A 25872-nucleotide genomic window follows, 5' to 3' on the forward strand; every position below is an offset into this window, starting at 1 on the left:
AGTGGTTCCTCTAATGAGTCTGTACAAAAGTCAATTGAAAACCTTCTGGAAAAGATTCAATAGGCCATTAAGAACATGCATGGCTCACAGGAAAAGGTCAAAATATCAACATTAAAGAAGTGGGTTCCAACCCTCACGCGTGACTTTGAGAGATTCAAGGCTTCAAGGGAGGAAGGCACTGCAGATGTGGTGGAAACAGTGAGAGAATCAGAATTAGAAATGGAGCCTGAAGATGTGACTGAATTGCTGCAACCTTATGATAAAACTTAAACATAAATTGCTTCTTATGGATGAGCAAGGAAAGTAATTTCTTGAGATGGAATCTACTCCTGGAAAAGATGCTGTTAAGATTGTTGAAATGACAATAAAGTATTTAGAATATTACTTAAATTTAGTTGATAAAACAGCAGCAGAGTTTGAGAGGATGGACTCCAATTTTGAAAGTTCTGCTGTGGGTAAAATGTCATGAAACAGAATTGACTACTGCAGAGAAACTGTTTGTGGAAGGAACAGTCAATCAATGCAGCAGACTTTAGTTGTGTTATTTTAAGCCCCCTCAGCCTACAGTAACCACCACCCTGATCAGCAGCCATCAACACAGAGGTAAGACCCTCCACCAGTAAAAAAGATTACCACTTGCTAAAGAATTTTTTTAGCAATTTAGTATTTTTAATGAAGGGATGTATGTTGGTTTTTTAGACATAATGCTATTATACTTAATAGACTACAATATGGTATAAACACAACTTGTATATGCACTGGAAACAAAAAAAAAAACTCTTATGTCTTGCTTTATTGTGGTATTTCCTTTATTGCAGTGGTCTGGAACTGAACTTGCAGTGTCTCTGAGGTCTGCCCATACATGAGTAAAAGAAGATTCCAAAAACATTACCGAAAGACAAACGACAGTGGGAGGAAAACTATTTGTAACACATAGGACACTGTATATATCTGATAGTTAAAGAGCTCTTGCAACTTGATAAGGAAAAAAGAAAGGAAAAGAAAGCAAGGTAAAGGCTACAAACAGGAAATTCCCAGAGGAAATCTGAATGGCCAATATATTTATGAAAAAATGTCAACCTTACCAGTCATCAGGAAAAAATACACGAAAATCACATACCCATGATCTCATGCAGTCCTGCTACCTGAGAGGTAGAATCATTGTCCATATTTTGTATCTGAGAAAACTGACGCTCAACAGAGGTTTTAACTCAACCAATAACCGACAGAGCTGGACTTGAATGCAGATTCGTTTAGTAAAAAGAAGCATTCATTCTAACACACTGTCCTAACCAATGTTTTGTGTGTGGTCAGATCCTCTTGGTCAAGTCACTTAACCTCTCTCATTAGACTCAGTTTTCTCATCGGCAAAATGGGATTCACAAAAGTACCATCACATAGGTAATCATGAGAATTAAATGAGATAATGTTCATATAAAATGCTTGGAACAGTGCTGACACATGGCAAACATTCAACTACCTGATTCATTCTTTCAACAGATAATTTAATGAATTCATACCCTGACCAGACACTGTTTCAGACTTTGGAGATATAGCAGTGAACCAAAGTGCCCTTGATTTCATGGAGCTTACATTCCAATGGAGGAAACAAAAAAAAAAAAAAAAAAGATGAATAAACAGAAATACATAGCATGTGGGATAGTGATTAGAAGAAAAATAATGAAACAAGAGAGTAGGGTGGGGTTATGATTTTAAGGAGGGAAGGCCTCACCGAAGAGAGATATCTGAATAAAGAGCTAAGACCAGGGGGAAGGAAGCCATTTGGGTATCTGAGAGAGGAAGGGCACACTTTCCTGATGGTCAGTGGTTAAGGATTCACCTTCCACTTGAGTCAGTTCCAATGAGGTAGATGAACCTAGAGCCTACTATACAGAGTGAAGTAAGTCAGAAAGAGAAAGACAAATACCATATAGCATACACACGGAATCTAGAAAGATGGTACTGACGCACCTATCTGCAGGGCATCGATGGAGACGCAGCCAGAGAGAGCAGACTTGTGGACACAGCTGGGGAAGGAGTGGGGGAAAGAATTGAGAGAGTAACAGTGAAACGCAGACATTACCATATGTAACATACATAGACAGTGGGAGTTTGCCGTATGATGTAGGGAGCTCAAACTCTGTGCTCTGTGACAATCAAAAAAGGGGTGGGTTTGGGGGAAGGTTCAAGAGGGAGGGAATGTATGTACACTTATGGCTGATTGTTGTTGTTGTATGGCAGAAACCAACCCAATATTGTAAAGTGATTATCCTTCAATATTAAAGATAAATAAATTTTTAAAAAGTCTGCCTTCCAATGCAGGGGATGCAAGTTCGATCCCTGGTAGGAGAACTAAGATCTCACGTGCCTTGGAGCAACTAAGCCCACACACTGCAACTAGAGAAGCCCAAGTGCTACAACAGAGACCCAGCACGGCCAAAAAAAAAAGATATCTGGGGGAAGAGCATTCCTGGCAGTGAGGTCCAAGGGAGGGTTTGGGGAGCAGAGAAAAGAGCCAGAGTGGAGAGAGTGGTGAGAAGGGTGCTGGACAGACATGTAGCAGGTGAGAGCAGAGAGGGGAAGGGCCTTACGGTGCAGATGGACTGGGGCTGGTTTTACGCTGTGCTTCACACTGGTTTTACGCTGTGAGACGGAAAGCCACGGAGGACTCCAAAAACAGAAGTGACAGAACCTGGCTCATTTTTTCACAGGGTCACTCAAATGGCAGAGCTGAGAGTAACTGAAAAGCGATAAGGCAGAAGCCGGGATACCAGTCGGGAGGTTCTTTGTAAGAATCCAGGGCAGGAATGATACAGGTGCAGATCAGAGGAGGCAGAGGCGGGATACATGTTTCATGTAGGACCAAGAATTTGCTGAAGGCTCAGACGTGAGATGAGAGAGAACGGGAGGAGTTCAGGATGAGCCCAAGGTTTTGGCCTGAGTAACTGGGACGGCAGAGTTGCCATTGCTGAGATAAGAGTCCAGAACAGAGGCTTCCTGACTGCAGGCCCTTTGGAACAATGAGAAATCTAGGGCACGGGGATCCAGTGAGAGGGGTGGCTGACATCAGCCAAGAGCCACGGTCACCGTCTCAGGGCAGGACTTCAGTCTGCGGGAGGGAGGCCCAGGGATACGAAGCAGGTTACCATGGGATCCTGGCAATCGAACCAGACAGGAGTCCAGTTATCAGAGCTGAGGCAGGAGGCCAACGATGGTGACTTGCAGCCAAATTACAGGGTGAGAGGCAGCCCCAGTCCATCTGCTTCTCTCTCTGGGCCTCAGGGATGGTGAGAAGGCTGGCTGATCAGGCGTCACGTGGCCTCCGGAGCCTGGGGAAGGAGCCCACACCGGGAACCAGAAACCAGATAGACCTGACTCCATATCTGTGCTCAGCTGCATCATCAGGGTGATGCTGGCCCATCATAGACTGACTCCAGGCCTTTAACACACTGGGCAGGGCCATGGAGCCAGGTCACTATGTGAAAGGTCCGGGCATGCAGAAACATGAGTCTCTCCTTTCATACGTGTCTGAGACCTTGCAGAAGGGAGCGAAGAAAAGGCAGCTCCTGGGATGGGAAGAGCTGGGGGTGACAGTTTGCCAAGGGACTGGGAAATCAGAGCAAGAAACACGCTGGGGGCGAGATAGGAACTAACTGCCACCCCCTCGTCACCAAGAGGACAGAAAGCAACTTGAAGGGGAACAGTTCAGACAAAGGGAGCAGGGGAAGCTGCTCTAGATGATGATGCTGGAGCCTGGCAGGTGGGTGGCTCCACTCAGAGGTATTAGGTTAAGCAGAGCTTAACCTGTGATTGGTCTAAGCAGTGTCTCTTTTGCTAAGAGTGCTCTCTGACTCCTTCCTAGACACTGATTAAATTGTTTTCCACATATTGTCTCTCCTAGCTAGAGTATAAGACATTCCCACCAAAATACAAAGAACTTTTAGAATTAATGCAAGGGGGATAATGTCTGTTGAGCTGTTGCAGCTTACTGTCTGATGATTTCATGAATGTATTTTCTTATTTTGTCATAAAGATACATATAACCATTTCACGACTTATTATAAAGAGAAAAATTTCTTCAGTAGGCACTAAACAAGAAATTGTATTTGTTTTCTATGACTGACAGATTAATAAACACTGGTAAACAATTGGAAAGAAAATCTTCATTTTTCTAATATGGAAATAATTGTACAAACTTGTTTTTTTCTTGAGTCACATTTCTCTGATGATCATAGATTTTCTTTGCATACTTGTATACTATAAATTAATGGCTTTTTCAGTTTTCACAGAAGTTCTCTACACTTAAAAAAAATTAATTTTTAAAGCAACATACCAGAGGTGTTGCAGAAAGAACCATGAAGCCCCAGTGAAACATGTGCTAAGCAGCCTTGGTCACTCACTAGGCAAGGGGCTCAACTCATGGCCCCTCAAGGTCCATGTGATTAAGTTTTGTGCTTCAGTAGATATACAGACTTCTTATGTCATGAACTCTGGAGTCATTCCTTTTTTTTTTTTAGTTTTTTTAAATTGAAATACAGCGGATTTACGATGTTGTATTAGTTTCTGGTGTATAGTAGTGATTCAGATATATATATATATACACACACACACACACATATATACGTGTATATATATATACACGTATATATGTATCTATATAGTTTTATTCCCCCCCTTTGGAGTCATTCTTGAACAGTCAATACTTGGAACGTAAGATCTGCAAAGGCTAAGGACCTAAGGTAATGAATATTTTGGCTAAGGCAATAAATATTCAAATCAGAGTCAAAATTTTTGTTAGGTTAAATATCTTTGATATTTACAAAACAGCAACAAAGCCACATGTATTAATAACCTTACAAATATTTCTACTCCTTGAATATTCTTCCTATGGGAATCTATGTTTCAGAAACACAGATGACTCATACACAAAGATGTTTATTACTGTATGATGTGTAATAAAGAAAACTCAGAATCAATCAAAATATCCAAAATATACGGAAAGTGCTTATAAATTATGTCATTTGTGATGAAATATTATTTAGCTATTAAAATCATAAAGTATCTTAATAACTTAGGGAAATAATGATTACATAATGGTTGAAATTTTCTTCAAAGGTTATAAATACAGAGAATGATACCACCTATAAAAGATGCATGAAAAATAACTAAAATAAAACATTCAAAAGGAGACTTCTAGTTGATGAGATACAGATAACTTTTTCTGTTCCTTTTTCATTTTTTACATATTTTCTATATTTTATACAATTAGTATATATCACTTTTCAAGGAACCACAAAGAATTAGGGAACAAGCTATAAAAAAAACGCAATGTGTTACTTTTTTTTAATATAAAAGTTTAAAATGGAAGCTAAAAAAGAAAAAGAAACTAGAGTCAATGCTTTTCTGCTCAAGTTCTTGTGTACACAACCTGTCTCTCAAACTTGATTATAAGCTTCCTAAGTGGACAGTTATCTTTGACTCTTAACAGGCACTCAGTCAATATTTATTAATGGGTAAAGTCACACCAAGTCATAGTAGCTGTTTAATGTATATGGAAAGTGATTTTCAGAGTCCAAACAAGTATTTCCTCAGTATCTACATGTTTGGCTGGAGAAGAAACTGGCTACCCCCTCTAGTATTCTTGCTGGGATAATCCCACGGACAGAGGAGCCAGGCGGGCTACAGTCCATAGGGTCACAAAGAGTCAGATACTACTCAGCGGCTGAGCACACACGTATGTTTGGACAGAATAACAATGGTGACCCATTCTAGTATTCTTGCTGGAATAACACCACGGCGAGAAGGAGACCAGTGGGCTACAGTCCATGGGGGTCACAGAGTCAGACACGACAGAGCGACTTTGCACACCCACACATGTCTGGACAGGATAAAAATGGCTGGATTTGGGGAGGACGGCACTTTGGTCTGACAAGCAGCACGAACAGGGATTTGCCCTGTGGAGGAGCATGAATGTGCAAGACTGTGGACAGGACTCTCTGTGACAGAAGGGCCAGCACCCCAGACCCATGGCTCTCGCACCTGCTTTTTGCTTCACACAAAGCTCTCAACTTTCAAATGCAGGACCCATAGTCCAGCAGGTGTACCCCGGGTGTCCCCACCCTCCAAGCACCTGCCCATTTCTCAATATGCAAGCAAACAGCAATGCTACATGAGGATAACCTGACTTAGTTCCAATTACTTTTTAAAAATAATTTTCGAGCTGCTGCTGCTGCTGCTAACTCACTTCAGTCGTGTCAATTCTCAAGCACTGGCAGCTTATTAACAAGAACAAAGTACTTGGAACTCACCACAGAGCCCAGCACTGTGTGGGTGACACCTTGGCTTCAAGCTGTCGCAGTAAAATAAGACAGCAACAAGCCCTACCTGCATGACACCCTGAGGTCATCTTTACCAGGCCCCTGGGAAGGACACTCATAACACCCCTATGTTGCAAATGCAGACATGGAGGCTTTTGGACTTAAACAGTGGCAGAGCTAGAACTCAAGCCAGGCAGATGCCAAAGCCCTAGAGGCAGTAGTGCCCACAGAGGTGGCCACAGACGAGGTGGTAGAAGTAATTACAGTGGTAGGAACAGCAGGGTGGGAGTAGAGGGTAGGAACAAAGCCAACAACAAGAGGAAAGACCTCCAAAGGCTCACCTCGTGCCAGGCACTGCTCTGACAGTGTCCTATGTATTAACTCATCCATTCCTCACGACAAAACTCTGACATGGGCCCTGCCACCACCCTCACTTTACAGATGATGAAGCTGAGGCTGAGATGTTAGTAATCTGTCCCATGTCACCTGGCTGGAAAGCGGCAGAGGCAGGATTTGAACTCATGACCTTTTGGCCATCATGCTAGGCAGCCTATGTGTGGCACTAAAGCTTTTATTCTAAAGCAAAATGCTTCTGAACTGTGGTGCTGGAGAAGACTCTTGAGAGTCCTTTGCAAGGAGATCAAAGCAGTCAATCCTAAAGGAAATCAACCCTGAATATTCATTGCAAAGACTGATGCTAAAGCTGAAGCTCCAATACTTTGGCCACCTGATGTGAAGGGCTGACTCACTGGAAAAGACCCTGATGCTGGGAAAGACTGAAGGCAGGAGGAGAAGGGGACGACAGAGGATGAGACGGTTGGGTGGCATCATCGACTCGATGGACATGGATCTGAGCAAACTCTAGGAGATAGTGAGGGACAGGGAAGCCTGGTGTGCTGCAGTTCATGGGGTCGCAAAGAGTCAGACACAATTTAGCATCTGAAAAACAGTAACAACAAAATGTCAGGCACTCTAGTCCTCAGAATTTCTTTTGAAGCAGACCCCTGATTTTATCTAACAGGTGGACTTCTCAGGAGAAGTTCCCATCTCTTCCAGTATTATCTGGCATAAAAAATTTTAAATTAATGGAACACAGCTCAGTCTCGGAAGCACTGTCTGGGGTATCCACGCTCTTCCTTACCCTCCACTACAGGAACAGCTGGGAGCACGTGAAGGGCAGAATGAATGTGGCTGTACTCCAGGTTTCTCGTTCAAGTTCTCACGGAGGCAGATGCTCCCGATTCAGGGTGTGGGGCCAGTGTTTCCTTGCCCCTAGCATAATATCAAAGACCTCTACTCTGAGTGACTAGAGATTCATGAGTTGCCTACTTTTCTCCCTCATTCTGTAAGTTTTCTACTCAACATGTATGGTTAGACAAAAAGGGGGGAAAGCACTACACGACTCTGTATTAAAAATATGACAACCATATTCTTGGTCACAGTTCCTATTTTGGGACAGAGGCACATTCCAAAGCTATTAAGTAAGCCCCTAGCTTTCTGGGCTTCTCACTATTTCCTTGGGCAGAAGAGAAGAACTTCTCATTGAAGTCAAAAGCAAAGGCAAAACAGGCAGCTAATCAAGCACAGAGATAGACAGCGGGGAAAAAATTACAGTTGCAAAGTGCATGTAGTTTGGGGGGTACAGACTCCTAAACAAAGTTTAGTGACAAATTCAGAAAACTATCGTTTGCTGGAAAAGAAACTAAGACATAAGACAGATACTAGCAATCGGTGAAAATCTTTCTTGGAAATAACACATGATAAAATAATCTATAAATGTGGTCTTCTAAATCTCACGCAGAAGACCAAGGTCACTGCCCTCTCTATTATTAACTAATAGTATTTGTATAAAAGGGTATTGTTTCAGGGCTGGCAGAGAGCATGCTGTGCCCAAGTGCAGCACTAGCTAAGGTTTATGACCTTGGGAACAAAATTCCCTCTCACTTTTAAGTTCTGAGAGATGACTGCCACAGAAGCCACAAACTATGACGAACGAGCATACATAAACAGAATTTAGTTAGCGGCTTGGGAAGGAATCAGTTATCTTTACACCCTAGTTCCCTTAACTCAGTCCAGCTCCCAAATCCCTCAGTCCATGCTTCCATGCCTCCCACGATCTCAGATTACCTTATGGATAATTATGATTATACTTTACATACCAAAAAAAAAAAAGCTTAGAGAGGCTGAGGGAAAGCCAAGGATCACAGATCAAAAGAGCAGTGGAGCCAGAGCTTGGACACCCAAGCCACACTCTTCGGCACACCACAGCCTACTCCTGCCCAGGACCTAACGGAGGCAGAGGCTCAGGGCAAGTTCACCTTGCAAGCTGCTGCCATGACTTCAGGAGAAGGGAGAATGAGGTGGGAGAGGGTCAGCAGATACCGTCAGCTCTCAGAGGGAGCTGAAGGTAGAGATAGATAGAATTTCTGAAGACCATCTGAAGGCACAAGAGAGACTGTTCTGAGGTCTCTGTGGAGACTCTCATCCATGACTCAAGCCCTAACTATTTTGGGATCGTCTCTGAGAGTCCACGATCATGGAACGAAGGCATAGCAGCCGTCCTTCAGTGAGGGGCAGTGGCCGCGTGCAGGCTGCCCAGACCTCAGGGCCAAAGCTGAGCGGGTTCACCCATCACCAACTGGGCTACAGTCTTCTGCAGAGAGGCCAGCTCACCCATTTCCACGCTTCCTAAGCTTCATACAGAAATACGTTTCTGCCACCACAGTGGTTGCAAGAAATTTATGAATGTATTTATTGATTATCTATCAATTAGTGAGAAGAGAAAAAGAAGAGTAGTTAATCCTCTCTTAGAGGAGGGAAGGAGCAGGAGAACACAAAGGCCTCACACGTCAGTTTGTTCGTTCAGACGCCCACCAGCGTGTGTGTGTGTGTGTGTGTGTGTGTGCATTCCATAATTTAAGGATAAGCCCTTCTGCACAGCCTTTCAGATTAACCACCACCATTTATTGTGTGGAATTCTGCCAACTGGAGATGCGTGATTTTTTCAGGTACCCTCTTCCAAAATGCATGTGCCTCAGAGTAGTGAAGTGGAAGTTAACATTTTTTATTTTTTAAATTGAAATACAGTTGATTTACAATGTTGTGTTAAGTTTCTGGTGGGCAGTAAAATGATTCAGTTATACATATGCGCATTTTTCTCATATCCTTGTCCTTTATGGTTTACTAGGGGATACTGAATAAAAGTTCCCTGTGCTACACAGTAGGACTTTGTTGTTCATCTATTTTATATACAGTAGTTTGTATCTGTTAATCCCACACTCCTAATTTATCTCTCCCCAACTCCTTCTCCCCACTGGTAACCATAAGTTTGTTTTCTAAGTCTGGGAGTCTATTTCTGTTTTGTAAATAAGTTCATTTGTATCATATTTTAGGTTCCACATATAAGTGATATCATATGGTATTTTTCTTTGTCTGACTTATTGCTACTTAGTATAATAATATCTAGGTCCATTCAAAAATTTTTATATAAATTTAATCAGAATATATCTATATATTTATTTATTTATTTGGCCACACTACTGGCTTGCAGGATCTTAGTTCCCCAACCAGGAATGGAATTATGCCCTCGGGAGTGAAAGCTTGAGGTCCTAACCACTGAGAACTGCCCCAGAACACTTTTATTATAATCCAAACAAGCACTTTAGCCAAGACACAGTGACCTGACTGGCTGCTGAAGGAAAGGAGGGAGCACAGACCATCTGAAAGCACTGGGTGTTCAGGGCACGCGCAGCCTTAACCTAGGAGTGCCGACCGCAGGAGTGGCCACCCCCACGTGCGCCTACTGAGACTGGAAGGATGGCTTGTGTGACTGAGAAAGTGAATCTTCCGCTGTGCTTTATTTTATTTCACCTTAATTAAAGATTTAAATATGGCTAGTGACTACCATGGGCCTCCCTGGTAGCTCAGCTGGTAAAGAATCTGCCTGCAATGTAGGAGTCCCCGGTTCAATTCCTGGGTCAGGAAGACCCCCTGGAGAAGGGATAGACTACCCATTCCAGTATTCTTAGGCTTCCCTGGTGGCTCAGATGGTAAAGAATCCGCCTGCAATGCAGGAGACGTGGGCTTGATCCCTGGGTTGGGAAGATCCCCTGGAGAAGGACATGGTAACCCACTTCAGTATTCTTGCCTGGAGAATCCCCATTGACAGAGGAGCCTGGTGGGTTATAGTCCATGGGGTAGCAAAGAGTTGGACATGACTGAGCGACTAAGCACAGCACAGCAGTGACTAGCATATTGGACAGCACAGGTCTTGGCAGGGTGGGGAGAATGGGAAAAGCACAGGGGGGAAAAAAGGAAGTCAAAAGTGATAAATATAAACTTTCTGTCTCAAAACTGTAATTTGTTGCTATGTTATTTTATCACATAGGACTCAAAGAATGCTTTGACAACTACCAAAAACATATACCAACTCCAATTGGTTTTTGTGAAAAGAAATAATCTTTGTAGTGGGCTTAACGCAGTGTCTGGCACACAGCCCACACTCAACAAATGCTGGCTATTATTAGTAGCATTTTAAGGTTCATGTTGCTACTTAAGTCTTCCATTTGTTTCAATTCAACCAATAAATCTTCTGTCAATCATTTTTGAAAGAATCTTATAAAAATTTTAAAGGAAATGCAGCAATGGAAAGCCATTAACATGGAACCAGGATTTGTAATTTCGGTTTCTCCTACATACTTGCTACAGGAACTCTGGGCCTCACTACACCCCTGTGTATTGGGAGTGGGTCTCAGAAAAATCAGGTTCCACATCTGGCCCACATCTTGCTGCCTGCAACAGGGTTTTCTCCCATCAGACTGTTTCCTAAATTAGTTAGATCTTATAAACTCTCAGTTACAAATAAGATGACCCAACTTTTTTTAAAGAAGTCAGAAATGTCAAACGTGTGATTAGTTTTTAGTGACACAGTTTGAAAGAACTAGATGAGTTATGTGAAGGTTAGGAAAGGACAGTTGCACCCAGAGAGTGCTATACAAATAGATGTCCTCTGTGTCTCTCTGTAGCTGCCTGACAATCAGGCTGCACAGTCAACAGAGGCCCTGGCTGTCATGCGGGCTGAAACACGCCAGAGACCAGCTGGCCCTCCCCTGACCCTCAGAGAGACGACAACACTCAGTTCCTCTCTCTGCCTTCCATGTACACAAGCCAGGCCCTGCCCAGAAACGGGAGGGCTGTGACCCTACCCATTCCTGACTGATGACCTGCCTCTTGCTAAGGGCTATCAGAACATAGCCTGAAAAGCTTACTTTGGTTTACTCATCAGGTAAGTCTGTGTTCTCCAAACAAGAGCCCAATGGATTAGATGAAGAGTATACTTTCAGATCCTCCATTAGAATAGAAAATTAGTCTTTAACCAATATTAACACAGTACTATGCTTACCAACTGGAGAAGGCAATGGCAACCCACTCCAGTACTCTTGCCTGGAAAATCCCATGGGCGGAGGAGCCTGGTAGGCTACAGTCCATGGTGTCGCTAAGAGTCGGACACAACTGAGCGACTTCACTTTTCATTTTCATGCATTGGAGAAGGAAATGGCAACCCACTCCAGTGTTCTTGCCTGGAGAATCCCAGGGACAGGGGAGCCTGGTGGGCTGCTGTCTATGGGGTCACACAGAGTCGGACACAACTGAAGTGACTTAGCAGCAGCAGCAGCATGCTTACCAACTAATGTATGCAAGATCAAGTAGAACAGTAGAAGTGAAAACATTCTGTAAACTCCAAAAGCATCTATAAACAAAAAGGAAGTGGAATGTGTTTAAATAATACTTGACTCAAGAACCTCTGCTTCTGTACCATGTTCATGGATTAGAAGACTCAGTATTAAAACATCAGTTTTAGATTCACCATCATTATAGATTCAATGAAATCCCAATTAAAATCCAAGCAGGCCTTTCTGTAGAAGTCAATAAGCTGAGTCTAAAATTCTATGGATAAGCAAAGGAACTAAAATAAGCAAAAAAATTTTGAAAAAGACCAAAGCTAAAGGACTCCTGTTACCTGTTTTCAAGTCTTCCTGTAAAGGTACAGCAATCAAAACAGTGTGATATTAGCGAAATGATGGGCATTGAGACCAGTGGAACAGAAGACAGAGTCCAAAAACAGACCCACACATATATGGTCAATTGATTTTCAACAAAGGAGCCAAAGTGGGACTTCCAGTGGCTCAGACTCTGCACTCCCAATGCAGGGCCCCAAGTCTGATCCCTGGTCAGGGAACTAGATCCCACATGCCAAAACTAAGAGTTCACATGACCCAACTAAAGATCCTGCATGTAGCAAGGAAGAAGGAAGATCTCGATGCTGCAACTAAGATCCAGTGCAGTCAAATAAATAAGTAAATAAAAATATTAAAAGGTGCCAAGGCAGATTCAGTAGGGAACGGAAAGTCTTCTCAACAAATGATGCTCAACAACTCGACATCCATATGGAAAAAAAGGGCCCTCCAACCCACTCTTTGCATCACATTAAAAAAATTAACTTGAAATTACTGAAGTATAAAACCTAAAACTATAAAACTTCTGAAGAACACATTGGAAAAAAAAATCTTTCTGACTCTGAATTAAACAAAGAAGTCTTAGATAAAATGTAAAAGATAAATCATAAAAGAACAAATTTTGATAAACTGGACCTCATCAAAATGTAAAACTTATGCTCTTCAAAACTTTAAGAAAATTAAAATAACCCACATAAAATAACCAAACAAAATAAAATTAAGATAACCCACAGATCAGGACAAACTGTCAAATACATATCTATTGAAGAAAAGGTATCCAAAATAAAGAACTCTAACTATTTAATAATAATAATAAGAAAACTCCTTTTTAAAACTGGGCAAAAAATTTAAACAGACACTTCTTCAAAGAAGAGATAAGAATGGCAATAAGCATACAAAAAGATGCTCAATATCGTAAGTCATCGAGTACTGTGCATGCTAAGTCACTTCAGTCGTGTCTGACTCTTTGCAATCCCATGGACTATAGCCTGCCAGGCTTCTCTGTCTATGGGATTTCCCAGGCAAGAATATTGGAGTAGGTTGCCATGCCCTCTTAAGTCATTAGAAAAATGCAAATTAAAACTACAATGAAATACCACTACACATGTACTAGAATGATCAACTTTTTAAAACTGATACACTACCACCTCACACCCACTAGGATGCTGCTGCTGCTGCTGTTATCAAAAAAAAATAAAATAAAATAAAACCAGCAAATAGTAACAACAATGTGGAGAAACTGGAACCTTTGTACACTGTTGGCAGGAATGCAAAATGCTGTAGCCACTGTAGAAAAGAGTATGGGGGTCCCTCAAACCATTAAAAATGGGATTAGCATGTGATTCAGCAATCCCACTTCTGGGTATGCATCAGAAAGAATTCAAAGCAGGATCTCACAGAGGTGTTTGCATACCCATGTTCATAGTAGCATTATTCATAACAGCCAAGATGTAGAAGCAACCCAAGTGTCCATCAGTAGATGAATGGGTAAACAAAATGTGGCATATGTATACAATGAAGTGTTATTCAACCTTGAACAGGAAGGAAATCCTGTCACATGCTGCAATATGAATGAGCCTCAAGGGCATTATGCTAAATGAGCCAGTCACAAAAAGACAAGTATTATATGACTTCACTTACATAATGTACCTAGAGTGGTCAGAGTCACAGAGACAGAAGTAGAACAGTGGTTGCCAGAGGCTGGAGAATGAAGGAATAGAGTTGCTGTTTAACGGGTATGGAGTTCCAGTTTTATAAGATGAAAATGTTCAGGAGATTGGCTGCACCACAACGTGTATATGTTCCACGCTACTCAACTGCACACTTAAAAATGGTGATGATGATAAGCTTTGTGTTGTGCTTTTTTAATCATAATTAAAAAGATAAATAAACTGAAATACCAAGGGCTGGAGAGAGTGCAGAGTCTCTGGAACCTTGCTGGCAGGAATGTGAAATGGTACAGCCACTGTGTACAGTAGTTTGGCAGTCTTTAACAAAGGTAAACACACACTTACGTTTGATCCAAAAGTTCTGCCACGAGGTGTTCACACAAAAGCTGGATGTGAGTATTTTCACTCACAACTTCCCCAAGGTGGAAACCATCCAAGTGCTCACCAAGTGATGAATGGATAAACAAATTATAGTCTCTCCCTCCAGTGGAATACTACTCAGCCACAGACAGAACCAAGTATTGATAACTGGGCTCCCCTGGTGGCTCAGTGGTAAAGAATCCGCCTGCCAACGCAGGGTACTCGGGTTCCATCCCTGAGCTGGGACCATCCCCTGGAAAAGGAAATGGCAATCCACTCCAGTATTCTTGCCTGAGAAATCCCATGGACAGAGGAGCCTGGTGGGCTACAGTCCGTGGGGTCACAAAAGACACACGGACACAACTCCGCGACTAAACAACAACTGATAACTGCAGTGTAGTGGGCTGAATCATGTTCCTCCAAGAAGATCTGTTCAAGTCATAACCCCAAATACCTGTGAATGTGATTTATTTGGGAAGAGAATCTTTGCAGATGCAAACACATTGCTGCTGCTGCTAAGTTGCTTCAGTCGTGTCCGACTCTACGCAACCCCAGAGACAGCAGCCCACCAGGCTCCCCCGTCCCTGGGATTCTCCAGGCAAGAACACTGGAGTGGGTTGCCATTTCCTTCTCCAATGCATGAAAGTGAAAAGTGAAAGTGAAGTCGCTCAGTCGTGTCCGACTCTTCACGACCCCATGGACTGCAGCCCACCAGGCTCCTCCGTCCATGGGATTTTCCAGGCGAGAGTACTGGAGTGGGTTGCCATTGAGGTTATACTGGATTAGGGTGGTGTCTTTATAAGAGAAGGAAGGGAGTATTCGAACACAGGCAAACAGGAAAGGCCATATGGAATAGAGGCCAAGAGTGCAGTGACAGCACCCAAGCCAAGGGACACCAAGGGCTGGCGGCAGCCAAGAGACGCTCAGAGGAGATGAGGAGATAGAGTCTTCCCTGGAGTCCCCAGAGAGTATAGCCTTATGGACTTGACTTCAGACTTTCAGCCTCAGAACTGTGACAGAATCAATTTCTGTTGTTTAAAATGTAAGCCACCTAGTTGGTGGTATTTTGCTATGGCAGCTCTAAGAAACACATACATGCTACAATAGGGGTGAGTGAGTCTCAAATGCAATTTCTATGTCAACAAATTCTGCTTCTGATTCCATGTGGAGGACACTCTGGAAGAGGCAAAACTGCAGATAAGTGGTTCCAGAGGCAGGAGGTGGGGATGGAAACAGATTACAAAGGGATGTTAAGGGAACTTTTGCAGGATGATGAAACTGTTCTTAACTTGGATTGTGGTGGTAATTATACAATGTAAAACTGTGAATCATAGAGAGGTCAGGGCTTCCCTGGTGACTCAGTGGTAAAGAATCTGCCTGCCAACGCGGGAGACACGGGTTCAATTCCTGATCTGAGAAGATCCCATGTGCCTCAGAGCAACTAAGCCCATATGCCACAACCACTGAGCCCGTGCTCTACAGCCAGAAAGCTGGAGAGCCGAAACTACTGAGCCCACACATAGCATAAGCCCATGAGCTCTAGACACCATACGCCACGAGAGAAAGCACCGCAACGAGAAGCCCACGCACTGCAACTAGAGGCTAGTCCCCCCTTGCTACTTGTACTGTATACAAATTAAACCCTAAAACTGTTGGCTTAAAAATAATTTATGCTTCTGGGATTCCCTTTTTTTCTCAGTTTGACAAGTCTCTTGGGAAGGGGCTCCTATCAGCCTAATCAGGGAAAATGTGAGGACCAAAATACCAGTAATAGTTAGAGATTACAACCCATCGGATAATATAAGAAATCACTAAACCATATAAATATGTAGAAATAAATAAATGTATAAATTGAAAGTGTGATGAGAATCCAGATAAATTACCTCCTCACAAAATACATATTAATTACAAAGAAGAGTAACTTTAGAGTGGAGAAGACTGACAAACACCACCTGAATTAAGTGATAAAAGTGAACATCATGCAAATGAAAAATCCCCCACTTCACTGGATACAAAATTAAAATCAATTTTGGCTATTCCTGCCAAAGACGCATAATCTGAATCTAATCTTGAAGAAACATCAGACAAACCCCAATCGAGGGATATTCTGCAAAAGAACTGGCTTGCGACCTTCAGAAGTGGCAAGGTCACACAATTCAAAAATGATTTTTTTAATGTCATAAATAAAAGACGGAAAAATTGTCCAGAAGGGGCTAAAGACAATGTATGTGCTCTGAACTCTATCCTTTTGCTGTCAAGGACAGTAAAGGGACATCTAGGGGAAACCTGAATGGGGTCTCAGGATCAAATATCAATAATGTGTCCACAGCCATACCACCCTGAAGGTGCCCAAGCTTGTCAAATGGTAGTAACACATCACTGTTAATTTCCTGATTTCACGGCTCTATTCAGCTCATGTAGAACAATAGCCTTGCTGGTGGGAAATATACATGGTCGAGTATTTGGGGCTGACAGGGCATGAGATCAGCAACTTATTCTCAAGGGGGAAAACAGAGCTATTTTTACTGTACTCCCAACTTTTCTGTAAGTTTGCAATTGCTTCAAAGTTTAGAAATTACTCAGAGAAAGAATCCTGGGGAGCCCAGGGCCTGTCACTTTATCTCATCCAATATACCAGGGGAGGGACACTACAGTTCGTTCTGTATTCCTCCAAGGCTGACAGGAAAGTACCACAAAATTGGAATCTCAAACCCAGTACCCCTTAGCGATGGCCTATTTTCTGAAGCACGAACTCCAGCATAAAGTAGAGACCTAATTTATTTGGATACTGAATGACCCAATAGGCCAAGATGTAAGATAGCTTGACTGCTAGAAGTGGCTTTCTAACGCAGGCCTTATTATGGTGAGATTCCAAAGTCATTATACTCAAGACAAGATTCCAGTGTACTAAGGCACAAACCGGTTCACAGAGTACTTTTTCCACCTTATACTTAAGAGTTTCTATCAGCACTCTCAAATGGAAGCCTCCGTTTAAATAATATTACTTCTGCTTTACGGGACATCATCAAACAAGTGAACCAGATTTCACCACAGAGAAAGAAGACAGTACTTTTAAAATAGAGAGGCATCTAAATGAATACAGTTATACTTCATTTTAAAGTTTATATCTCAGATTTAACACTTAATCTTAAATTGTGTTAACGAAAATGTCAGGCTCCTAATTTTTCAGAGACTGCTGCTGCTAAGTCGCTTCAGTCATGTCCAACTCTGTGCGACCCCATAGACGGCAGCTCACCAGGCTCCCCCGTCCCTGGGATTCTCCAGGCAAGAACACTGGAGTGGGTTGCCATTTCCTTCTCCAATGCATGAAAGTGAAAAGTGAAAGTGAAGTTGCTCAGTCATGTCCAACTCTTAGCGACCCCATGGACTGTAGCCTACCAGGCTCCTCCACCCATGGGATTCTCCAGGCAAGAGTACTGGAGTGGGTTGCCATTACCTTCTCGATACCTAAATCTAATTCAGATTTCAACAACAATATCATATACCATTGTCTAAATCACTGATTCCACATTGTTTTGAATAAGGCTTTCAATAACATGAGTGATTAAAGCACTCTGTGACGCTACTCCTCTAAACAAAATATTGACCACTTATCTGTGCCATAGATTTGTCCTGTCTGATACAGTGGAAGCCAGTCACATAAAGGTGGTGAAACATAACTGGTACAAATTAAGATATGCTTTAAGTGCAAAATACACATGAGATTTCAAATACTTCATTTAAAAAAAGAAGATGATGAAATATCTCATTAATTTTTTAATACTGATTATATGTTGAAATAATACTATTCTGGATAGACTGGGTCAAATAATTATTGAAATTATTTAAGCAATATTAAAATTAATTACACTGATTTCTTTCTCTTTAACACGGTTTAAATGAAGGAATGTTTAACTGATGTATGTAGCTCACAGTGTATTTCCACTGCTACATTAGACCATTTGCGAAACGAATAACAATGGATTTCCCAGAACACTACTGAACTTTTCCTTTCATATCTAATCTTTTCAAGGAAAATTTTTGCCTCTTTTACACTCCACTTAGTTCAAAGAAAGTATAGTAAGTATTGGGAATTCCCTGGTGGCCCAGTAGTTAGGACTCTGCTTTCACTGCTGAGGGCCTGGGTTCGATCCCTGGCCAGGGAGCTGAGATTTCACGAGGTGTGAAGGAAGCAAGCATCTCGGGTACCTGGAACTCGGGGGCACTGCTCCGCAGCTGGCTCACGTTGGGCAAGGATCCTCCGTGGTACTGTGTAAGGCGCAGCTGCTGAAGCTTCTGAAACTGAACCTGGGGACAGAGAGAGTTCAAAGCTGTTGAGACACGACAGCAAAGAGCTGAAAGAAGCATCGAAGTACAGTGTTATGCAGCGACATGGTTCAAGAGTGAAAGTCTTGGTTTCAATTTCTTCTCTACTTAAAACCTTCCAGTTTCCGGGGCTTTCTGGGTTTTGATTCGTCTATTTTAGGGAAAGAATTTATCCATGTTCTAAATGTCCCAGGCATGACTCAAAGACCTTCTTGCACAGTCTTTGAGTGCATATGTGTGTGGGGGGCAGGGGGCGGAGGGGGAGGCGGCGCATGCAAGCACAATCTTTAACAGCAATAAAAGAAATTTCTTAAAAAAAAAAATAAGCCACTGCCCATGATTCTAACATACTGTCTTCCCTTCTCCATGCTCTTTTCCAGTCTCCATTTACTTTTAAGTGTAATAACTGCACTGGGACTTCCCTGGTGGTCCAGTGGTTAAGGATCCTCCTTCCAGTGCAGGGGACGTGGGTTCGATCTCTGGTTGGGAAACTAAGATCCCACATACTGCAGGGCAACTGAGCCCACGCTATAACTAGAAAAAGCCTGCATGCCCCAGCAAAGACCCAGCACAGCCAAAATTTAAAAAAAAAACAACTGCACAGTGGTGATCACAATATAGGCACAAGTCTGCAAGCTTACATCACAATTCTTTTTTCTATGATATTATATAAGCATTTTAAATGGCTACATAACATTTCTTCTTCAGCATTACTGACTTAGAATACATTTCAAAGAGTGATTGCTAAGTCTTGGGTTTGGGCTTTTAGATGGCTCTCAATACACACTGCCAAAATGTTTTCCCAGAGGGTATACCAATGTATATGTGAGGAAACTGTTGGGCCAAAAACTCACTAACACGGGATATTATCCTTAATTAGGGGAAAGAAGGAGACCAATTCAACAGGTATAACAAGGTGTCCCACTGTTTTAATATGCTTTTCTTCTGTAAGTTCTTTCTTGCTTCATTTTTCAAAAGGCAGTAAACTGGTTACGGTCCTTGTAAATCCCAGAGTGGTCCAGTTTGATCTTTGAGAGTTCTGTTTTTAAAACAATAAATTACCTCTGTGGTTATATAACCCTTGGCACTTGTAATTCATGTAGGGAAGAAGGGGGTAGCTGGGAACCCTGAGGCAGAGTTGTGCCCTTTCGTTACTCTGTCTTTGCCTAATAATCATAAAAAGTGCCAGCTATGAGCCCCGAAGATGAGCCAGATGCTGTCCTCAGATGCTATGCCCACTTTATCCCTCACCCTCTCAACAACCACCAAGGGAGACCAAGTGCTCCTGCTTTTATAGCCCTGGAAACCCAGACTTAGGGAAGGTCAGAGACCTGCCCAAGGTCGCACCGTGGAGGGGCCTGAGCTATGGCAAACTCAAAACCCACATTCTTCTTTCTGCTGTGTTCCTCTCCTTTGATCCATTTCTTCCTCAGTGATCACACTATTCACAAGCTCAGGGAAAAGCAACCAAAAGCTCCGCTGAGCCTATGGTGTGCTCTGGTTTTTTGTTTTTACATTTATTATGAAAACTTTCAAATACATACAAAATAGAGATGAGTATAATGAAACCCCATCTCTTCATCTTCCAGTTCCAACAATGATCAGCTTACATCCAACCTTGATTCATCTTTATCTCCATCTTCACCCATTACACTCCACTGAAAGCCAGACAGCCTAGCATTCCATATTTCAATAGGTATCTCCAAAGATAAGGGCTTGTATCTGTCTGGAGGTTATAAAGGCATATCATATAAAACCCTTTGGCAGCTTTAGCTTCCTTATACCCACAGTGCTTGATTTTTCATAAACATGGCACAGGGAAACGGTAATAATCTATTAATCAAAACCCAGATCTGAGAGTTAAATACTAGTGGGAGGCCATGGTAAGCTTTTCCCATCTATCAGCTAAGTTATCAGTATAAAGTCTCAGCTTTTGATTTTAACATTCTCAACCGGAAACATTTGACTCTCTGTCCTTGAGATTCTCTAGACAAAATTCTCAGCCCCCTTGATCTAAAGCTTTTGATTCCTTCTTCCATCAACCCATCCACTTACTCACTTACATAAAAATGGTAAACTGTGTGTTGGGTACAGTGCCAGGCACCAGCTTACTAAGATGAACATGTGCCAAAGTCTCTGCCTTCAGGGAGTTCTCACAAAGGTTTAAACTCTTACCCAAAAGCTTTGACACTTCAACCAAGCTGAGTTCTGGATCTAGCTAGAGATCTGCCTTCAGCTGAACTGGAGGCCCTCCCCACATCTCCCGTATCTGCTGGCTCTACCAAAATGCCCATTTCTAGAGTTTTCAGAGAGGGCTGGTTGTACCACAGTAAAAAAGAGCGCTGGATTTGGAATGGGAAGACCTGACTTCGTAATCTGGCATTCCCATGTGGTTGCACAAATCACTTTACTGCCTACTTCACAAAGATGATGGAAGGATTAAAGTCAGAGAACAGATGTGACAGTGGTGTGTAAGGGTCTGGGACAACTGCTCAAAACACCATTAGTGCTGATATCTTCAGCTATCTCCTAAACTACTGAGTAATTCTGATGCCCTCCTCTTTTGAAATTGAGAACGAGCGAGCTAGAAAGAACCTCAGCGATGGTCTCCAATACCATCATGCTTACTGACAAGGAAAATGAGGACCAAAGAATGAGTGGCCTGAGACAGAGGTCTTGGACCATCAGGCTATAGGCCATGGTTAGCCTACAGAATTCTGTTCGACCCACATGGTACTGACCCACTTGTTTTAAATTTTAAAACATTGCAAGAAGGCACAAAAATCTGGATTTCCATCTTCTCTTGATTGAAAGATCTGACAAACACTGAACCCATATTCTTGCATGGCAACAAGGCATGGAGCTGTGAGATGTGGCATGAAGTTTAGACAGGGCTTGGGTTCTCTGGTTTCCCCAAGTCCTCACTGTACCCTGTTATCCTCCCTATGGCCTGAGATCAGTGACCATTTACCACCTCCTTCCTGATCCCTCCATTCATTTTTTTACCTCACCTGGTACCTTGAGTTAGCAACTTTTAGCCTATAGGCATAACACTTTTTTTTTTCAATTTTTTAAAAAGTCTAAAAAATTTTTATTTTATATTGGACTATAGTTGATTTACAATGTTGTGCTTGATTCAGATGTACAGCAATGTGATTGATTTATAAATATATATATATTCTTTTTCAAATTCTCTTCCCATTTAGGATATTACAGAATATTGAACAGAGTTCCTGTGCTGTACAGTTGAGGTTGGTTATCTTTTTTTTTTTTTTTTTGTCTCATACTTTAGTGGAATTTCCTCTAATGTCTATAAAAATGAGATCTAAGTCTCACCAATTCCTTTTTGAAAAAGTCTTATCAAGAGTCAACACAATTCCCCTCAAAAATCCCAGCAGGCCTCTTCACAGAAACTGACATGACAATTCTAAAATTTATGGATAAGTGAATGAGCTAGAGTAGCCAAAGCAATTTTTAAGAACAGTAAAGACAGAAGCCTTAAGTTACCTCATTTTGAGAGTGATTATAAAGCTATCATAATCCAGACAGTGTGCTACTGTTCAAAAGAAAGATGAACAGATCAACAGAAACAGGAGAGAGTCCAAAAACAGACCCACACATATATGGCCAATTGACTTTTGACCAGTGTCACAGCAGTTCAGTGGAGAACTGTTTTCAGCAAATGCCGCTAGTACCCCTGGATATCTCAGTGGGGGAGAAAAGCAGTTGAGCATATAGATATTCAGTGTGACAACCATAATCAAACCCTAGAACTGGCCATGCAAGCTTCCACAAAATGAGGAACACTGTAGACCCACAATCCATAGGGTTACTGTGAGAACTACATGAGACAATGAATGGAAAGTGATCAGCACAATGCCTGGCAAAGCGATAACACTCCATAGTCAAACCACATCTAATTTTTATCCTCCCCTCTCTCTGTTCCTCTTCCAGAGGCCTCACTATACCATATCTATTGCCTGTTTTAATACAAAAGTGATGTGCATGCATGCCCAGTCATGTCTGACTTTCTGCGACCCCAAGGACTGCAGCCCACCAGTCTCCTCTGACCATGGAATTTTCCAGGCAAGAATACTAAAGCAGGTTGCCACTTCCTACTCCAGGGGATCTTCCTGAGCCAGGGCCTAAGCCCACATCACTTGCATCTCCTGCACTGGCAGGCAGACTCTTTACCATGCACCACTTGGGAAGCCCAAGAAAGTGATAGTTCCTCCCAAATAGTCAAGCAAAATTAACATTCCAGGTTGATGTGGCATTTATCCTGTGGCTTCTCAACACTACCAGTTGTCCTTCAAAGCCAGACTTCTTAAACAGGTTCCCAACCCTTTCCCTGCTTCCTTGATTCAAGCCCTCAATGCCTCGCAAGCTCCCTTCTACCCAGTATGCTGTGGATGTGGTGGCTCTCAGCAAGGTCACCAACAACCTCCAAATGACTAGACCAGAGGCTGGGTCTTTATCACATCAGACTAGCCAGCAGCACCGGGCTCGGCTGGTCCACCTTCCCTTCTCTGAACCGTAATCCTCCTGGCTTTTTTCCTACCTCTCTGTCTACTCTTCAGTCATCCTGACACCGAGTCTGCTCCCAACTTGCTCCTGCCAGCACTCCCTCTCTTAACAGAAGTGAAGTGAAAGTGCTAGTTGCTCAGTTGGTCCGACTCTTTGTGACTTCAAAGACTGTAGCCTGCCAGGCTCCTCAGTCCATGGAATTCTCCAGGCAAGGATAATGGAGTGGGTAGATATTCCCTTCTCCAGGGGGATCTTCCTGACCCAGGGATCGAACCCAGGTCTCCTGCATTGCATGCAAACTCTTTACCACCTTAGCCACCAGGGAAGCCCCTCTCAACAGAGGACACCCTGAAATGGCTCAGCTCTGAAAGCTGGAGATCATTCTTGAGTCCTCCCTCCCCCTTGGCTCCCTGGTCCATTCACCATTCTGGTCCTTTCTGCCTCCTAAGTATCAACCTGTTCACCTCTCTGCATCCTTTTCACTGCCACCATCACAACTCCTAGACTCTAAACCATTTCCCTGTGACCTCCTCCTCTGATCTATCCTACATTCGGGAGTTACAGTCATTCTTTTAAAACGTAAATCTCTCCTGGTTCAACCCCTTCAATGCCTTTCCATTGTCCTTGGGATCAAGTCCCAAATCCCCGAGAATGCTTCATCTCAAATTACCCTCTTCATTCCTTTGCTGCACCTCTGTCCCTATGCCTAAAACATTCTGCCTCCTTCAACATGCAAGTACCCTTGCCCACTCCCATTAATTCTTCATGACACTGGAAGAGGTGAGGACTCTCTACCATACCCTCCCAGCTGTTCCCCTTTCGTAATATTCATCAAAATGTGCCCTTACTTATCAAATGAATGTCTTCTCCATTAATCTTTGTCTTCCTTAGCATCCCTACAATCTATTAAGAGACACTACCGTACTATTGTCTGGAGAAGGAAATGGCAACCCACTCCAGTATTCTTGCCTGGAGAATTCCACGGACAGAGGAGCCTGGAGGGCTACAGTCCACAGGGTTGCAGAGAGTCAGACATGACTGACTGAGCGACTTCACACGCACGCACTGTACTACTGTATCCCCAGGGTCCATCCTACCCTATGCCCCCTCCCCCGACCACACACACACACACACACTAGAGACTCAAAAGGTGTTTGCTAAACAAATTAATAAGATCTTTGAAGTGAGGCACCACATCTTCACCTCCCCCCACCTTTCACTCCACCCCAACATCTCCCCACTGGGCACTCAAGTACCGACAAATTAATGAATGAACAAAGGAACGGCCTCTTTCCAGGCCTATCTGCCTCCGTTTTCTTCCTTCTCTTTATCATCATCACTGAACTGATCCTCCTAGCATTCTCTTCTCAAAAATTATCCATTGCTTCCTGATAAGACTGAACCCCTAAAGCTAGAGTGGAAAATTCTCCATAATCTAATCTATCCCACCAACTAAACAAACAGGATTTAGCTCCAACTCTGATTATAAGGAGAAAGACTCAAAGCCCAGCACAGATTCAGGAAGGAAAGAGTACCTAGGTTGATTAGCAATGTCTGTTCCATCCATAAGCATGACTGCCATGGGCTGGTGATGGAAAATCAGTATATGTGCCATCAGGTTATCGATAATCTACTGAACAGGATAGATTCTTTTCCATCTGAGATCTTTGGACCCTTGGAGTTTTGGACATATGCTCGGGGAATCAAAGAATTCTCTATGAAAAGTACTTCAGCGTTGTCATTTCATTATGAAAGTTATTCCTAAAAATGTAAATAAGCAAAAATTACTAGGCAAATACAGTTATCATTTGCCTTTGTGTTTATGAACACAGCGGAGCCAAGTAGCATTCATGATTTTACTTGCAATTGGTAGACAGCAGAAATGAACATAGGCAGAATTAACATGTAAATAATGTCCTGTACAAGGTGAAGGACAAAATGACATCATAATTTTATAGTACTTAGAACAGAGAAAAGTAGTGGCTGAATTGAATTATCATATAAGGCACAGTTGGTCAAGCTTGCTAAACTCCAGATAATCTGAACTATAGGGTTTAACATGAGATTCACACTGAAAGCCTCAATTCAGTTCAGCAAAACAGCATTTATCACATTAACTTAATTCTATTTGAACTCACTGCATTTGTAACTTTGAATTTATTGGTACCTACGTTTTAGCTAATGGTTATATCACAGTTAAAGCAAAGAATTTTACATACAAGTTTACGTTTGAACATCTTTAGTAACATAATCAGACTCATTTCAGTGAACACAGGACTTGTGAAAATTAACTGCCTTTGAAAGAGTCTGTACATTACTCACGGCCTCGTTTGTCTGAGACACTTTAAACAGGATTCATGAATTAGGTGAGCAAGCAGATCAACTCTAGATATACATACAGAATGCATGTATCTGTACACATAAAATTTATGTATTTAAACAACACAGGCCCCAGCATTAATTCTCAACCATCACCCTGTCATGTTCCTCAATGGGATGGGCTTGACATGCTCATCCCGGGACACAACCAAGGTCGCAAATGGACGCCAGGCAGGTCATAAATGAGTGAAGCCAGCCAGGACACAAGGGGGAAAAAAATTGTTGAAATCCTGTCTTTTTTATCTGCATATATTTCTTCTCATGATGACAGAAAAGTAA

General features: G+C 42.4%; 1 protein-coding gene across 3 annotated transcripts in view; it reads right to left on the reverse strand.

Moving 5' to 3' along the window:
- The window catches only part of CRTC3 (CREB regulated transcription coactivator 3), a 95431-nt gene that overhangs the window by 67963 nt on the left and 1596 nt on the right, over nucleotides 1–25872 (reverse strand). For all 3 annotated transcript variants that reach the window (XM_070358324.1, XM_070358323.1, XM_070358325.1), the window contains exon 2: nucleotides 18571–18669. In XM_070358324.1, coding sequence (XP_070214425.1) covers nucleotides 18571–18669 — 99 coding nt within the window. The remainder of the gene's footprint in view (nucleotides 1–18570; nucleotides 18670–25872) is intronic.

The sequence above is a fragment of the Bos mutus genome, chromosome 21, assembly GCF_027580195.1.
Source record: "Bos mutus isolate GX-2022 chromosome 21, NWIPB_WYAK_1.1, whole genome shotgun sequence".
Taxonomy (NCBI): domain Eukaryota; kingdom Metazoa; phylum Chordata; class Mammalia; order Artiodactyla; family Bovidae; genus Bos; species Bos mutus.